The 19,571-nt window shown below is 31.6% G+C and overlaps 1 protein-coding gene across 1 annotated transcript in view; it reads right to left on the bottom strand.

Moving 5' to 3' along the window:
• Positions 1 to 3,126: 3,126 nt before the first annotated feature.
• The window catches only part of LOC126883494 (rac GTPase-activating protein 1-like), a 30,089-nt gene continuing 13,644 nt past the window's right edge, over positions 3,127 to 19,571 (bottom strand). The window contains exons 3-5 of the mRNA XM_050649087.1: positions 18,598 to 18,776; positions 9,017 to 9,394; positions 3,127 to 3,809 (exon numbers count right to left, since the gene is read on the bottom strand). Of these exons, the coding sequence (XP_050505044.1) occupies positions 3,193 to 3,809; positions 9,017 to 9,394; positions 18,598 to 18,776 (1,174 nt within the window). The 3' untranslated portion in view covers positions 3,127 to 3,192. The remainder of the gene's footprint in view (positions 3,810 to 9,016; positions 9,395 to 18,597; positions 18,777 to 19,571) is intronic.

The following is a 19,571-nucleotide window of genomic DNA, read 5'->3' as shown; positions in this document are numbered from 1 at the left end:
GTACATATTAAAAAGATTATTGATCCTTAATGTGGTACAAGCTAGAGTTAAAACCGACAATCTGATTAGAATAAGTGGTCAGTGGAGAAGGCTTCATCATGATGATTTTGTCAACTTTCCTGTTCTCGATTTAGAATATCTAAAAGACATCTAAGATTGGGATATGTCAGATTAAACTGGCACCGTCTTACATACAACACAAAATAATTAGAGACAATGACGAAGAGTTTCAAACTGATAAGAACACATATAACGAATGTGGATTCATCATAGTTAGAATATTTTCTAGGCTTCGATAAGCTACAAATCACTAGTCTGGGCAGATTATTGGAGAATAGGCCATTTTTGGGAAAAGTCATTTACCAGCAATTTTATTGCTGGAATAGAATCTTATGATTGCATATATTAATAATATAGGTATGCAAAGTCCGCAGATAGTGTGCTACTTTTGTTATAAACAAAATGACCCCCGAAAATCGTGTTTTTTCAATTTTTGCTCTACAACTCCAAAGATTTTAACTTTACACCAAAAACACCCAAATAAAAATTCACCCTAAATAAAGTCTGCATAGAGACGTGTTTTTCCCGATTTACTTCGACGAAAATTTTCCCCGGAAAATGCGGGCTTTTCCAACAAGATCTTCAATTTTCAACTAAAATTTTAGATACGTAATTGTTTACCAATAATTAAGTAACTTGGTAATATAAAAGATCCTTTCTTATAGATTATAATTCCAGAAGCCGATCGAAATTGAATGAACAGTTTAGCAACAATTGAATTGTTAATTAAAAATGTATGGTCGCTATAATAACCACAATAATTATGATACATAAGAATAACTATGATTTTTGTATAAAAAGACACTGTACCTACCTATCTAATGTACTTTACGGAATTGAAATTGGACTATTTAAGCGGCCTCAGGAATATTTTAAAAGTATAAACAATTTTTTGGCTTATAAACAAATAGAATATCTCGAAAAATATTAAATTAAGTTAAATCATGAAAACGGTATTGGAAAAAAGCGGCAGTACGCTTCTTTTAAAAGAAAAAAAACGTTTAATTGTGATAAGTGGTCAGATACAACCGGTCAAAGTTGACCGGCATTTACGGCAAAGATATAAACAATAGGATCATAATTTTCGAACCATCACCTTTTCATTTTTGTCCTCTTTCTCCACACCAATATTCATATCTTTAAAATACTCATAACATATATTATTATAATAAAAACTATCGATATTACGAGTGAAAATTAGCAAAATTCTAATCAAAAATTAGGTTGGAGAAAATGTAATCTCAAAGTTCAAAATCGGTATACGTTAAAAAAATTCATTTTCTTGGCTTACCATGGAGCAATTTTCTTCATTCATTTTTGTTCCCAAGTAACTCGAGTAGAGCGATCCAACTAACGCATTATTAAATGTCAAAGTTGCTTTTGTTTTGTTATAATAAATTTATTTATTTATTATAACAAAATTTATTAATTTGTTTAAAGATTGTTTAAATAATTATACAGCTTTCAAATAAGAATATTTGTGTTTTTAACGTTAAAAGGTACACTCGTAATAAGTTTATCTAAAAAAAGCCGACAACTGGAAAAAATATGTAGTTTTCTTTTCTTATAAATAAATGAATCTATTATAACAAAGCAAAAGCAAGTTTGACATTTAATAATGCGTTAGTTTGATGGCTCTACTCGAGTTACTTGGGAACAAAAAAAGAATGAAGGAAATTGCTTCATGGGAAGCCGAGAAAATGCATTTTTTTTAACGTATATAGATTTTGAACTTTGAGATTACATTTTCTCCAACCTAATTTTTGATTGGAATTTTGCTATTTTTGGCAATTTTCACTCGTAATATCGATAGTTTTTATTATAATAATATATGTTATGTGTATTTTAAAGATATGAAAATTAATGTGGAGAAAGAGGACAAAAATAAAAAGGTGATGGTTCGAAAATTATGATCCTATTGTTTATGTTTGCCGTAAATGCCGGTCAACTTTGACCGGTTGTATCTCAGGAACCCCTCATCACAATTAAACGTTTTTCTTTTAAAAGAAGCGTCCTGCCGCTTTTTCCAATAACGTTTTCACGATTTAATTTAATTTAATATTTCCCGAGATATTCTATTTGTTTATAGCCAAAAAATTGTTTATAATTTTAAAATATTCCTGAGGCCGCTTAAGTAGTCCAATTTCAATTCTGTAAAGTACCTTAGATAGGTACAGTGCCTTTTTAATACAAAAATCATAGTTATTCTTATATATCATAATTATTGTGGTTATTATAGCGACCGTAAATTTTTAATTAACAATTCAATTGTTGCTAAACTGTTCATTCAATTTCGATGGGCTTCTGGAATTATAATCTATACGAAAGGATCTTTTATATTACCAAGTTATTTAATTATTGTAGAACAATTTCTTACCTAAAATTTTAGTTGAAAATTAAAATTTTGTTGGGAAACCCGCATTTTCCGGGGAAAATTTTCGTCGAAGTAAATCGGGAAAAACAAGTCTCTATGCAGAATTTAATAACGGTGAATTTTTATTTGGGTGTTTTTGGTGTAAAGTTAAAATCTTTGGAGTTATAGAGCAAAAATTGAAAAAAAAAACACAATTTTCGGGCGCCATTTTGTTTATAAAAAAAGCAGCACACTCTCTGCGGACTTTGCATACCTATATTATTAATATATACAATCATGACATTCGTTTCCAGCAATAAAATTGCTGGTAAATAACTTTTCCTTGTATTTTGCCAATTAGTCCAGAGTACACCAAATATTTGTTCCTATACGGTTGATGAAGAGAATGATGAACATGAGCCTCCATAAGACCCGACTAGCAGGTACTACTGTACCTGGTGCGAGAACTGTGGGTGCTTGTGCTCATGTAACCAGTGTGTTATGGTTTTTAGGCTTTGCAGGACATCTACCTAATGTAGAATAATAGTTTTTCAGATCTAGGTCCCATTTATTTTTTTCATCTGCGCACTGAGAACTACTGTTCACCAAACTTTCTTTAAATTTGACTGATACTGGTTGTCCATAAAGATACCTAGTTGCGGGATCATTTAAAGAAATCATTCTATTGATCCCTTTAAATGAAAATGACTACAACTGTTTAAACATTGGTTATATACAATAATACAAATATATAAAACATACAACAAAAATGATAACTTTTACTTATATGCTGGTGGCGTACCAAAGAATTTACCCTCCCTCTTCTTCCTAAACTTACTCTCACTTCTGCCGGACGGGGTGAAAAATCTCGTTGCAGTTGGTCTCAATAATGAATCTGTACTTGGGGTTTGTTGCAGTGTGTTGCAGTGCGTAGAAGGAGTCAAGCAGACAGTGATAAAATTTTTCCAAAAATCTTGGGGAATATTCATAATGTATGTCATCACTTTAATAATGTACTTAGTTTCTTGTATTAACTTGTTTGGTTCGGGATTACTTGACGAATAACCAACTAAATTGGGACCAAACACTTTACATAAATTATCTTTTGGCATTTTACATTCAGGACTTTGGGCAACCTTTTGTAAATGTAATATTAAGAAGGCCAAAGTATCTCTGTTAGGCTGTGGCAGCTTGGATATTGTTTCGTATATTGCAGGCATTATATCATTGGAGTCCTTTGCTTTTACAGCTGTTACGAAATCATTCCACAGAGTGTAGGTTAGTAAGGGTTCTGTTAGAGAACGTAAGAAATCCTTGACACAGCCACAAATCACATGGATATCTATTTCCTTTAGGTTGGGTGCTACACGACTAGAAAGAAATTTTTCTTTCAAACCTGAAACAATTAAATATTTTTCAATATTATATTTTACTTCCAAATTGTTAATTGAGATGGTATTACCATAAATAGTATTCATGAATTTGTGATTTAACAAATATATAATTCGTTTCAGATGCTTAGATCACTTTATTACAAATTATGCTTGGCAATATCACTGATGCATTAATAATAATTTAGTTCAGTCTAATCTATTCGCGGTGTGCAAGTATTTGGAGGGGATACGAGAAACGATCGCGCACGAATAGCAGAGAAATCTTGCAACTTTCTTAAATAATTCATATTGTCAATTGAAATTGTCAAATTGATGTATATTTCATACCTACTGTCATTGAAGAAAAAAATTATATGTTGCTCACAATATTGATATGATATGCAATTATTATATAAAAGTATATTTAATTAATCAAGTATATTCAAATGGGAAATAAGCCACAATTTTACCTAAAAATGATTTTATTAACGTTTCGACGCCCAAGTCGGGTGTTAACTTAAACATTAAATTATGTTAAACGCCCAAATCTTAACAAGTGTTAAGACTTGGGCGTCGAAACGTTAATAAAATCATTTTTAGGTAAAATTGTGGCTTATTTCCCATTTGAATATACTTGATTATAAAAATGCCACAAGAAAATAGCTTCAGAACAATATATTTAATTAATTGTATTTTGCTTGCAGTACTGAATTTTAATAATTAATTTTATTTACTACACCCAATTGTTTACCTTTTAATAACATAACCTAAATCTTACTTTTTCTTCTTATAATTTTTTTTTGGGCTACGGCCTTGACAATTATCCAGCAACCAAGACCAATATGATTGGCCAATATAATTAAAGTTGTTCTGAAGCTATTTTCTTGTGGCATTTTTATAATCAAGTATATTCAAATGGGAAATAAGCCACAATTTTACCTAAAAATGATTTTATTAACGTTTCGACGCCCAAGTCGGGTGTCGTTGTCAAAATACAAAATAATACTAAATAAACAAAAATGTTGTTGCTTAGTAAAAAATTCTTCTAATAATTTATTTAATCTGACTCATTTATATCGGCAATTCATAATATTATAATAATTCAATATAATTAAAAGTGCGAAAAAAGTTGCCGAGCTATGAAACCAGGTGTCGCTTTTCCGAACTTGCACGGTCCCAATAGAAAAAAAGCTTAAGATTGTAATAGTACTCAGTCGGAGTATAATATAATATATTATATTTTATTATATTTGATATTGTATTATATTTTATATTAGTTTTTTCATTTTATTGAATTTATGCTACGCATGATACAAATGAAAACAAAGGAAGAGATGTTTATTTTTTTTAGTAGAACGATGTAACTCCATTAAGTTTATCACTCGAAAACATTTCCTGGAAAAAATCTTAGCAACACTTGTTTGCACATAAAAATTAAAAACTTCACACTGTTTGCGTCAATAGTTTTCGGAAAAATTAAGTTTAAAATAGGGGTGGGCAGATGGAATTTTACAATAATGAGAAAACCATTCATCTAACTGTCTAATTTTTATAGGTAAGGTACAAAAAAGTGAGAAAAGGATACTAAAACGTGGTTTTTTCAAATTTTGTCCTTGTAAAACAGTTAAATGGGGACTTTTACAATAGGATTTAATAATGAGAAAGGATATAGCAAAGCATTTTATTTGATTTTCTGTTAATGCCAACTTGGTAACATACCTGTTTAAAAAAATTAATAAGTTTTTATAGCTTTTATACCAATGGCGGCTCGTGGCTTTAGGGACAGGGTCGGCAAGGTTTTGTCTCCTCAGATAGGTATGTCATCTAATTAAAAGGCTTCAATTTCATAGGAGATTTTTGGTTTTTGTTTATTTTTATTTATTTTTTTTGTTTTTTCCTATAAATTTAGAACCTAAACCTGTTTATAAATTAACTCTAGTCTATGTTGTTTTGAAGTAGCAAAATGGGTTATAACGTCATTGTAAAATTTATTGTTTTGGAGAGATTTTAAAAGTTTTTTTCTATGACATTTGAGACAAGCTTGACATTCTCTCTTGTTTCATGGTGTTTCGACAATACGTTTTGACTCTTATGAGACAAGAGAAATCCCGTTCATTTGAGGCAGATTTTGCCCACATTTGAGAACAATAATTTATTAAATGAAGTAAAGAAACACAGTAGAACCACGACATTAATTTTGGGAACAGTTTGTTGTACCAAATGAATTGCAGTATATAAAATTATACATATTTTGTAACTTATCCCACCTTCCGAAAATATTTGAATCAGCATATAAAATTTAATTTTCTTATTTTATTTGATTAAAGAATGATGCATAATTTTTAATGAACTTTTCTAATAAATATTTTGAAAAATTTTTGGCGTAACTTTTAAATTTTGAATCGTCAAAAAGGTAAATGACTTATGACAGTGAGTAAATAAAGCGGGGGTGTAATAGTTTCAACTTTTGCCTGGAGACCATACAATTCACAGGACATCAAGGCAGCGCCGTCATAAGTTTGCCTTACCAATTTATTTTTGATATCAAAAAATTTTAATCTGTCCTTTAAAACACCAAAAATATATTCTGTCTTATGGCTTCTACTCACGTCTGAAAACCTAAAAACCTCTCATATATATTAGACGTAACGCTTATCGAAGAACAATTGATAATTGTGAATGACATGTTACCTCTATCAGTAGTTTCGTCTACTTCTACCGAAAAGGATCAAAATGTAACTACTAATTGATTCTTTCATTCTGTGCTGTTTTAAGTACGCCGCTAAATCTCTTCGAGACAGAAAGTAAATTAGAAAATTCCAGATCGTATTTTTTAAACAATTTTATTTGTTTTCTATAATTAACTTGATTTAACGAATGCTCTGATTCATCCTGTCCCCTAAATGGTAATTCCTGGCAACTTAAAAAAACTACAATATCAATAATTAAACTAGGTACTTGCCTTGCTGCCGTTTGCAGATCACCGATCGGCAGATTAGTATCTGCCGGACTTGCCATTCAAATGAACACGGGGAATGTATAATTGGTTGCCTATCGGCTAATATTCCATAGCTTCTTATTACAAGCAAATCGTCAATCTGGGGACGGCTTGCCGAAGCGGGCCTATCGCAATCGGGTGCATGGCTATAGGATCATTAATTTGAAAAGTCTCTTACGCACAGGGATTACTTAACGTATCGGATCGATCGAATTCTTTTAAAAACAATGAATAAAATTCAGTCTGTATTATCTCACAGATATTTTTTTATTTCACAGAAACGAATATTATCAACTCTTATTAAATTAAATATTTAAAAAAATCTATAATGTGTCCATAAATGTGTGGGACTGCACTGCCGACCTTGACCAGCCGCCACTGTTTTATACAATTAATTTTTTCAAGTAATAATTTTGGCAAGTTGAAAAATTGAGATCAATATTCATACAGAATAAATATTAAACAAATTTTGGTTATCCTGATCACAAAATTTAATTTAAATATAGAAAAAAAATTCGACTTTATAGTCAATTTAAAGAATTCTTATTGATTGATTTTTCACACATCAATATTGTAGGAATTGTTTATCCATTGTGAAATAAAATTTGACACAATTCAATTTTTCAAGATAACAATGCCACACCACATAGAGTTCAAAGAGTAGAACATAAAGGTCTAAGAGCTAGCAACATTTTCGAGAAAGTATTTTAAGACAGCTGATTCTTTCATATATTGTGCCCTATGCTTCCTCGAACACAGTACCGGCCATCTGGCTGCTGATACAGGTTGCGTTCCTTACTGCGCAGCACACCTGTACAGGTAAATACAAAATCAGGGTGATTGATTAGTGTGATAAAGCTTAGTAGATCCTCTATAGTAATAGATAGCAATAAAAGATAATAACAAAAATTGTAGCCAACTTTGAGCTTCACATTACAAAATTAGTTAAAATGTTACAGGGTGTTCGATAACATAGTGGCAGACCAAACTTTTGTTTTTTTAAATGGAACACCCCATATTTTATTTTATATTCGAAATCTCTAAACTTCCCTATCACAAAAATATAAAGGTTTGTTATGTTATACAGGGTATTTACAAAGTTATAACCAATGTTCTATGAAAATGGTAATAAGTTCAGCTCCCTGTATAAATAAAAATAAGCACAACAGCAATGGTTTATGGGTGCCATATTTTTTTGTTGATTGTCAAAATTTATAAAAATGGTTGATATTGTTATTTTTTTTATATCGAATACAGGGTAAGTCAAAACGTGAGTACATTATTTTCTCAGTAATTTTAAATAGAACACCCTAATTAATAACTTGCTCTGAAAAATGAAAATATCTCGAAAACGAATAAATTTATGCATAGGGAATATTATACAAGAATTAAAGTACGGTAATGATACTTTTCGATGGTGATATAAAATACAGGGTGTTCCATTTAAAATTTCTGAGAGAAGAATGTACCTACTTGCGTTTTGACTCACCCTGTATTCGATATAAGGAAAATTAGCAATATCAAAAATTCTTAAAAATTTTCACAATCAACAAAAAAATATGGCACCAATAAACCATTACTGTTGTGCTTATTCTTATTTATACAGGGATCTGAACTTGTTAAGATTTTCATAAAAAATTGGTTATAACTTTGTAAAAGCCCTATATAATAACATAACAAACCTTTATATTTTTGTGATGGGGAAGTTTAGAGAATTTCGAATATAAAATAAAATATAGGGTGTTCCATTGAAAAAAACATAAGTTTGGTGTGCCACTATGTTATCGAACACCATGTAACATTATAACTAATTTCGCAATGTGAAGCTGAAAGTTGGCTACATTTTTTGTTATTAACTTTTACCTTTTTTTTTTTTTTTTTTTGTCATTACTTTTTAAACCAGAGAATTGTCTGGCAATTATAGTTCATATTTCTAATAACGTTTAAAAAGTAATGACAAAAAAAATTTTCGTCTTACAATAATTTTAAATTTGATATATTTACCTGTACAAGTGTGCTGCGCAGTAATGAACGCAACCTGTAGCAGTAGCCAGATGACCGGTACGGTGTTCGAGGAAGCATAGGGAATAATATATTAAAGAACCAGTTGTCTTAAAATACTCTTTTTCCGACTTTGCTAGCTCTTGATCCATAATGAGTTAATATTTTATCATTAACCAAATTTGTGTGATGACAAAAAACATGTTGAAGAATTATTAAATTATAACATACCTTTAACTTCCCTTTCTGATCCTGGAACTCTATATATTCCCAATTCAGTCAGACCTCTTCGTTCAATTTCATTAACACAGTGAACAATCAGTGATGGAACCATTGGGGCACTAGTTGGTGTATAGTCAGCTATTGTTCCTGTAAATTTCCTGGCGCTTGGTGTATGGAGAACTGGAACACATGGTGTAGGCAATAAGTCTTTGCATTCCATGTGGCACGACATTCGACATTCCTTGCATTTATAGGCCTTATTTCCAAACCGGATGTGTTTTTCACAAACTGAACATATTATTGGTATCATAATTGTCTTTTGTTGTAAGCAATGTTGTCTAAAATTACTGTTTATGTCTACATATGGACTAGCAGTAATTTTTTCCTCTGAAATAAGTTACGAATATTCATAAAACGTTATATTAAAAAAACACAAAAGTAATACAAAATTGCATAAATTGTTTAATTTTCTCTAGGGTATTACAAGTAAATGGTAAAAATACGGCAACACAGACGAGACTATCTTCGTTCTAACTAGATGAAAAATTACTGTCCACTATTTTTCAATTGATCAAGAACCTTCAATCAGTGTGTATTGCTGATTCTGACATATGTAACTGAAACAGCTTTAACAACAGCATATTCTACAAACTTCAAGTGACTTATGTCTAGTTGCACCAGCAAATAAACGTTGATTTTTTATTTGAATTGCCTGTTTATTTTAAAATACCGGGTGTCCACTTATTTTTCCCCCATTTTAACTGCCTATAACTTCTAAACGACTCAAGATAGAAATATGCGGTTTTCGCTGAAATGTGTTATTTTAGTAAAAGTTTTGTTTGAATGGATTGAAGTTTTTATTTCGCTTTTAAATAAAAAATGGCGGATTTTTGAAAAAAAACGTTGTTGACTTTTTTATTGAAACACCCAGTATATTTTTTTGTAAATTGAAAGAACAGTCGTTTACCTATTCAGCGATATAAAGTTTTTTAAAATCGGTTGTCAAATGACTGAGTAATTAATTTTTAAAATGAGAGATGCAATGTGGAAATCACATAACATAATATCAATTTGCTTAAGTCCACTTTACATCAACAATAAATTGGACAAGAAATTGACCAAGTTATTCAAGGCCAAATTTGACGTGTAAAAGCACACTTTGACATCTAAGTTTGTTCGTTATAAACTTCACGTGAAGAAATTGACGAAAAAGAAAATTGTTCTATTTTTTCATTTATTTGGCGTGAATTCAGTGTCACCAACCTGTGTCCATTTGGCGGGAAGTGGAAGTAGAGCTGTAGAGCTTTTTGTTTATTATTTGTTGAGGTTGAGTCTTTCATGTTCATGACAACCTAAAAATTTTGATTGGAAAATGCATATAAGATAAGGGGGTGGGAAAATGGAAATTAGTGGCTTTTTTGCAGTTCTGTCTGTTAGTTTTGCTCTGGCTGGGTCTCTTTTGTTTAAACAATTATGTAAGTATTATAAAAACGTTTTCAATTTTCTGTATTCTTTAGGAAACGAATTATTTATGCATATTATTACCTGTAAATAGTAGTACCTATTTCCTATTTCTTTTGATTTTTAATTGTAAAGAATAGAAAAATTACCATTCATTTTAATTTTTTAGAATCAGCTGAAAGTGGTCTACAAAAAAACCAGGAAGGAAACGTATTATAGCCTTGTTGTGGCTATGAAAGGCAAAAGAAAGATACCTATAAAAAGTGTATTGACTAGTTGGAAGAAACTCCACATTGTCGATGCATAATAAGATATTACTTTATAAACAAATATCAAGACCTAGGAATGGAACCTGGATAATATAGTCATCAAGAAGATAGCAGGAGGTCATGAGCAACAACAACTTCATAAGTATGAGAATATTGAGGAAATCCAGCTCCTCGATATCTACTACTGGACAAACTAGAAGATTGAAGAGGACAAAGCCTTTTGAACTAGTTTGAGTGATAGGTGATAGTGAAAAGCAGAGCGTAGTGCTTGTGTGCCTGTGTATGTTAGAATAGTGCACAATCTTGTTAGATTAGATAAGAGACGCTATAGGGTAAGCTCTTCATTTTAAGGAACAGTAGTAATTTAGGTTAAATTAAAATTGCTCATTGGTCAGTTATGACCAGATTGTAATTCTCTGATGTTTGGCAAAAAGGGCTGAAGTCAGAATTGCACATCAATAATGTTTTGATGATTTCTGGACCATAAAAAAAGTGTTGCAGACTTAAACTGTATGTACCAATAAAAAGAGCCGATTTTTCTGGTCCAGAAATCATCAAAACATTATCGATGTGCAATTCTGACTTAAGCCCTTTTTCCCAAACATCAGAGAATTGCAATGTACAATTCAATACAAATGAATCATCATCGTAGTGATGATTATGGAAAAAAATATATATATATATATAGAAATATATATATTTTGTGCAATAAAAATGTTTATATTTATCAAGGATGTATTATTTGGTATGGCCACATATACTTCTGGTATATCGTCGGTGATGTGACAATACCTCCTATCTGCTTTTTCATGAATTTTGTAGGAGACGAAAAACCATTTTTAGGGTCATCTGTTTTCACATGTAAATTTTGACATGTTTTGTAGTAAATAGATAATTGAATTTACTACAAAACATGTCAAAAAATATCATATGAAAACAGGAGGTGACTGTAAAAAAAGTTTTTAGTCTCTCTTACAAAATGGTTAACAGTTAATAGAGAGACAGATAATCGAGGTTCCACTGTATAGTGAAATTTGGACACCCGACACCCCATACAAATTTTATGGGGGTTTTGTTCGTTTAAACCCCCCCCCCCAAACTTTTGTGTAAGTTACAATTGAATTATTATTGTGGTACTATTAAACACAATGTTTTTAAAACTTTTTTGCCTCTTAGTACTTTTTTGAAGTCAGTTTTTATCGTGATATTTTGAATATTTGTCAAATCCACCACATATTTGTATATGGTTAAGTACGATTGTAGAGACTAATAATATGAAAATTTATTTATGATTTACATTTTTAGGTATATTTTGAACCATTTTAAAAAGAAGCCATATCTTGATAAAAAGAGCTTTATCGAAAAAATAGAAAGAGGTAAAAAAGTTTTAAAAACACAGTGTTTAACTAATGGTACCGCAGAAATAATTTAATTGGAACGTACCCAAAAGTTTGGGGGGGTTAAAGGGAACAAAACCCCCATAAAATTTGTATGGGGTGCACAAATTTCACTATAATTTTTCTTTAAGATGTTACTGCAATAATATTGCTTCATGTCCATTTTCAATAAAAAATCTTTAATAGTTTTCGATATATTCGAAAAAATCGAATTTTCATTTTGTATCTTCAAAGGGCTGTAACTTTTTTTGTGTGCATATTTGTACTAAGGTAAGTTAGGTTCATTCAAATTATTTTTGGTCCCAGAATATGTGATTTAATTTACGACCAATCTTTTCGGGACACCCTGTATAATAAATGGGATTAGCTGGCTTAAAAATTCATAATCTACGTTCTGTAGAAAATATACAGTTTTTGGTTTCTTTTTAACTAGATCTTAATATCTAACCAAGCATTTTAAGACCTTTTTATTATTTTTTCGATGATATATTCATGTTTTTAGTTTGTTCAAAATATTCTAGATGATTGTACACTATAATAGATAGCCAACTAAATAAACACAAAAATTTTATTTTTGTTACAGCCTGTATATAAGTTTACCTATATATACAGTGCATTACGCACCACCTTAAAAATTGGGCATTTTTGATGTCTCGAATTTCCTAAACCTGTTGTCCCATCTAAGTGATTTTTTTATAATAATATAGCCTGAGGCTATAGGTTACTGCCTTATGCTTGTCATGCATGGGGAGCTATACTGTAATATATATTATATCACGTCGCTCTCTATAGTAATGAGTGAGCCTGCACATACGGAACCATTAGTTCCCTGTCTGCAGGCTCACTCATTACTATAGAGAGCGATATGATATAATATACATATATTACAGTATAGCTACCAGTGCATGACAAGCTTAAGGATGTAACCTATAGCCTAGGCTATATTATAAAAAAATCACTCAGATGAGACAACAGGTTTAGAAAATTCGAGACATCAAAAATGCCCTATTTTTAAGGTGGTGCGTTAATTTCTTGGAGAAGTGTATTGTAATTTAATGTAAATAATGTAATATCCAATAATTGTAATTTAATATAAGATGTAATATAAGTTCCTTAAAAATATATTTTTTATTTCCCACCATACATTCTCCACAGGTCTAAATATCGATGCTAGACGTCCACCGGAGGTCCTCTCAGGACGTTAGATGGACGTTCGGCAGCAAGACATTGGACCAAACTGGGACATCCTATGAAGGTCCAATTGACATTCACTGAACGTCCCCTCGGACGTTAGGTGGACGTCCATTGGACGTTTGGCAACGTGGCATTTGGACCAAAATAGGACGTCCTGTTAAGGTCCAATTTACGTCCGATTAAGGTCCAATGTACGTCCCTTCGGACCTTAAGTGGACGTCCAACAGACATTCGGTAGCGCGACATTTGGACCAAAATAGGACGTTCCTTGGACGAAAACGGACCTCCCTAAAGTCTGTGAAGGACATCCTTGTGCTATTAGGGATGTAGGTATATAGTATCTTTATTCTATTATATTCTACTCTATTTCAAACCTATTCTATATAAGTATCTACACATTACACCTATTATCATCATCATCATTCTCTTTGCCTTATCCCTATGCAGTGTCGGCTTCCCTAATTGCATTTCTCCACACAATTCTATCTTGAGTCATATCAATGTTAATCCCCTTTACCAACATGTCCTGCCTTATCGTCTTCTTTGGTCTTCCTCTCCTACTCCTTCCAGGAATCTGCACTTCAGCTATTCTTCGTATTGGGTGATTAACGTCTCGATGTTGAACATGACCAAACCATCTTAACCTATGCTCTCTCATTTTGGCATCAATTGGTGCCACACCTAGACTTCCCCTAATATACTCATATCTAATTTTATCCTTCTTTGTCACTCCACTCATCCATCTAAGCATTCTCATTTCCACCACATGCATTCGTTGTTCCGCTTTCTTTTTCACTGCCCAACATTCAGTTCCGCGCATCATAGCCGGTCTTGTGGCTGTTTTATAGAATTTTCCCTTCAGCTTCATTGGAATTTTTCTGTCACAACACACCACTCGCTTCTTTCCACTTCATCCATCCAGCCCTAATTCTACTGCATGCATCTCCATCTATTTCTCCATTACTCTGTAATACCGATCCTAGGTACTTAAAACTATTGCTTTTCACAATCATTTCACCTATTATATTATATTTTACTTTATTCTATACTATATATCTATTCTAATCTATCTATATATTTCATTTAATCTGTTACATTCTACTCTATTCTGTTTTAAATCAAATACTTTATTAGTAAGTATCTACATATATATTACATCTATTCTATTATATTCTACTCTATTCTATTTCAGTTTATTTTATACTATATATCTATTCTAATCTATCTCTCTATTTTATTTATTTTATTAATCTGTTCTATTCTATTCTGTTTCAAATCAAACACTTTACTCAAACAAAGAAACAAACGACATTCAAAAGCTTCTAATAAAAAAATCATTGCATTGGTACTACTGAAAATATTGACATTTTTACAACATTTATTCCAAGTTCCTTCAATTTTTTTGAGGACGAGAAAATTTTGCTTTCAAGAAATTCACGAATTTATTGGCGTCAAGTTAATAACGAACAAACTTGGATGTCAAATTGTGCTTTGAGAACACGTCAAATTTGGCCTTGAATAACTTGGTCAATTTATTGTTCAATTTATTGTTGATGTAAAGTGCACTTTAGTTATGTTATTTAGTTATGTGATATACACCTTACACCTCTCCTTTTAAAAATTAATTACTCAGTCATTTGACAACCGATTTTAAAAAACTTTATATCGCTGGATAGGTGAATGACCGTTCTTTCAATTTACAGAAAAATATACTGGGTATTTCATTAAAAAAAGTCAACAAAGTTTTTTTTCAAAAATCCGCCATTTCTTTTTTCGTAATTGAAAGCGATATAAACAACTCAATCCATTCAGACAAAACTTTTACTAAAATACAACATTTCAGTGAAAACCGCCATATTTCTATCTTGAGCCGTTTAGAAGTTATATAAGTTTAGAAAATATAAGTGGACATCCGTTATAATTGACAATAAAAACTGTCAATTAAAAACAGAAATTTTAGCGATTCTCCCGAAAAATATTAAATTGTTTACCATCAAATATAATAACAGAACACTTTTCTTTTCTTTCGAAAAAAGTTCAAATTTAATATTTTTTGGAAGAATCGTTAAAATTTCTGTTTTTAATTTGATAGTTTTTTGACAATTATATACTAAGCATCAAAATTAACGCACCACCTTAAAAATGGGACATTTTTGATGTCTCGTATTTCCTAAACCTGTAGTCCGATTTTAGTGATTTTTTCAGTATTTTATAGCTTTATTCTTCAAGAATATCAATGTAATAATATTGGTAAACAGGTAAGTGCCATTGTATACCGGGTGTAATAATGATAGTGTGTTTTTTCCTCAAAGTTTGGAACACCCTGTGGAATATTCTAGCGCATATAAAATATTGAAATTAAAACTATGTAGCCTTAGGCTTTCTTAATATTTTGTTTTTTGATTCATTCGCTTATGTGGGATATTAAAAAAGTTAGGTACTTTAACAACTAGCCATGTTATTCATCAATACCCCATATAGCACACAACGTCCGATGTACGTCCATATAACGTACATTTAAAGTCCAAACGTCCATGGACCAAAAGACCAAAACTGGACGTACAATGTATGTACATTACGGGACGTAATGGGACAACGTCCATTGGAAGTTGGATTTCAACGTACATTGGACATCCATTTGTGGTCCATGGATATTTTACACAAAACGCGACTATTATATTAAGTCCCAATACAAACTAAATGAGAATCTTCTTGACAACGTTGTTGCTCTTCGCGCTATCGGTCGTGAAAGGTAGTATTAGGCAGGTACTTTTAGGGGATTATCGCTGTTAATTGTTGTGGAATACTGAAGGATGGTTTATTTATGATAATTCACAGAATGGCAAACGCGCTTGTAATATACAACAACGGTGCTGACTCTAAAAATAGTTTGGAACAGAAACAGAACAGAGATTAAACCTCTTTTAATGTGCATGCTTCCTAGGGCGTCATTATCTGAATCTCGTCTTTTTGAAAATACATCCTGTGATATATTTGTGTTTTCTGTTTATCATGCAAGTGCAGTCGTGCATTAATGAAGTTCCTAGTTCCTATAATAAAGTATATATTATAATGAAGTTATAGTAAAGAGAAATAAAAAGGTCTTTTGTGTAATATTTTTAAGTATAAGTTTAGTATTATAAGGAAATATTTCCTTTATAGGCTTTTTGCTATGTATTCACAAAATTATGGATACTAGATTTCTTTCTGAAAAGTGCCCTACAAATGTCCATAAGACGTACATTGAATGTACATAAGGTGTACACTGAAAGCTTCAATACAACTTACAATGTACGTTTGTAGCGGACGTTCTATGGACATCCAATTTTGTGAACTCTGGACATTCGTTGGACGTCCATCGGATGTCCATTGTACCTTAGCGGGACGTCCATTGGACGTTCCAATGTACACAGATGTACGTCCATTGGATGTCCATAAAACGTACTTGTGCTATCTGGGACATGGCATTTCTAAATAAGTGCGACAAACTTTAACGACGTTCTACACCTTCGTTGCGGGGTATGTCTCTCAGAGGAAAGGGGGGAAACTTATATGCAAGCGAAAGTTGGTAACAAAGCATTTATATCAGAATACTCAAATCACATGTTTCAGTATTGAATACTTTATAAAAATAAATTATAATAAATTACGGAAATTACGCAATAAATTACGGAATTAATTATAATAAATAAATTAAAAATAAATGGTACGGTAAACAATCCTCATTTTTTAATATGTTATTCCTTACAATAAAACCTTTAATTGAAGCACAAATAATTGAAAATCGTAAATTTGGGTCAAAAGTTATTAACTTTTTAAGAATTCCCATAAGAGCCCATGTTAAAACTTAAGTTTGACCCTTAATAGTAATTAAACGGCACGGTAAAACAATTTTTAAAAAATCAAGTCTTAGTTTTTTGAAGTAAACTATAACATGCTAAAATTTCATGCAAATCCTTAATTCTTTGCCGAAGGTGTAGAACGTCGTTAAGGGGTAATTCTGCATGAAAAAATAGTGACCGTTTGCTTTATAAACATATGTCCACAAATGCTTCGTTTCCGAGATACGGGATGTTGAATTTTTTCTTACAAACTGACGATTTATTTATTGCTCTAAAACCGGTTGAGATATGCAAATGAAATTTGGTAGGTTTTAAGAGGTAGTTATTGCGCATTTTTTGACAGACAATTAAGAATTTTAAATTCACCATTGGCGTGCATAAGGGATGTATCTAAAATGTTTATACCTACCAAATTTCATTTGCATATCTCAACCAGTTTTAGAGCAATAAATAAATCGTCATTTTGTAAGAAAAAATTCAACATCCCGTATCTCGGAAACAAAGCATTTGCGGACATATGTTTATAAAACAAACGGTCATTATTTTTTCATGCAGACTTACCCCTTATAGTTTGTCGCACTTATTTAGAAACACCCGGTATTGATGAATAACATTGCTAGTTGTTAAAGTACCTAACTTTTTTATTATCCATCACAAGCAAATGAATCAAACAGCAAAATGTTGAGAAAGCCTAAGGCTACAGTTGAGTTTTAATTTCAATATTTTATATAAGCTAGAATATTCCACAGGGTGTTCCAAACTTTGAGGAAAAAACACACTATCATTATTACACCCGGTATACAATGGCACTTACCTGTTTACCAATATTATTACATCGATATTCTTGAAGAATAAAGATATAATATACTAAAAAATCACTCAAATCAGACAACAGGTTTAGAAAATACGAGACATCAAAAATGTCCCATTTTTAAGGTGGTGCGTTAATTTTGATGCTTAGTGTATTTTAAAATAAACGGGCAATCCAAATCAATCGTTTATTTGTTAGTGCAACTGGACATTAGAGTGCTATGGAACGGAGAATATTCAACTTAAGCTAAGTGATCGCCAATTCAATGAAGATATAAGAAGACAATCAAAAGTAACAGATGTAATCCAACAGATTGCCATGTTAAACTGAAACCGGGTAGGACACATAGGAAGAATGGAAGACAACTGTTGGATGAAGCAAATTTTTGAATGGTGACCAATGGCAAGTCAGAGTAGTAGAGGTTGACCTCAAATAAGTAAGTAAAGGTGGACCGGTGACATCAAGTGAATGGACACACCTAAGGGAGGCTTACATCTGACGATGGATGGAACAGCTGTTGATGATATTGTTGTATTGTTGATGTATTGTTAAATTGTAACTTTCCAATATTGTTATTTTTAAAAGAGCGACATTTATTATATTATGTAACAAATACCTTGTCTATTCCATGATTCTAAGATCAAGTTTGGAGGTGCTACACATTCTCCATCAGATTTTGGAATTGACTCAATGATGGATGTTGCTGTGATGGGGCCATCTTTATTTAAAGTTAAAGTTGTAGTTGCCTTAATAGTATCTGTAATGCCAACTTCCAGAGCCTTGTTTGAAGTTGATCTGAAAAAATTAATCACATATTGTTCAAATAAAATTTTTATATATGATGATACATGATGATATTATACATGATGAAATTCAATTCAGGTTGTGATCTTTTTTAAATCAAAGTATATATATTTTTTAAGCATTGACACGCCTTTCCAGTAGCGATCAAAGGAATGAGTAACACTGAGCCACACAAGATCCCTTCTCTTGGCCTATTGCTCATCCATAGTTCGATCCAACACACCAGCCTATTCTAGTTTAAGTCACAAATCCATCTGGATTTTACACTACTACGTTAAATTTTGTGTTTTCTGGCTGGGATTTAAACCATCAATCCACTAGACCACTGTTTCCTAAACAGTCTTAGATAAGAGGCCCCTTTTGACAAAAAAAAATAGTTAGCGAGCCCCTTGTCTTATCATACATAGTTGATTAGCCATTTAATAACGTTGTCAAATCAAGGGGAAGATCTAATATGCAGGAAATATAATTATTTTTATATCTCCTGGGATTGCCCATAATGTAGGCCTCGAATAATTATTTTAAACTGTTTGTATTTATGAGAATGTTTGACATTCCTGGATATACGGGATAACCTCCATTTTTGACCAAATGCATCTGAAGATGCTCTGGAAGCAAAAGTACTGGGGCAATTCATATATACGAGCATTCAATCCTATCATATTGAATTATACGTTTTGATTCACCATCATAAGTTGTCATATAGGTAATACTTAATGTAGAATAATTATTACTTTAATTTGTTATCAAACGAATTAAAGTCTATGCGGAGATAATGTGTTTACA

The sequence above is a fragment of the Diabrotica virgifera genome, chromosome 4 (genome assembly GCF_917563875.1).
Source record: "Diabrotica virgifera virgifera chromosome 4, PGI_DIABVI_V3a".
Taxonomy (NCBI): domain Eukaryota; kingdom Metazoa; phylum Arthropoda; class Insecta; order Coleoptera; family Chrysomelidae; genus Diabrotica; species Diabrotica virgifera.
This window is presented reverse-complemented; position numbering and strand designations above follow the sequence as displayed.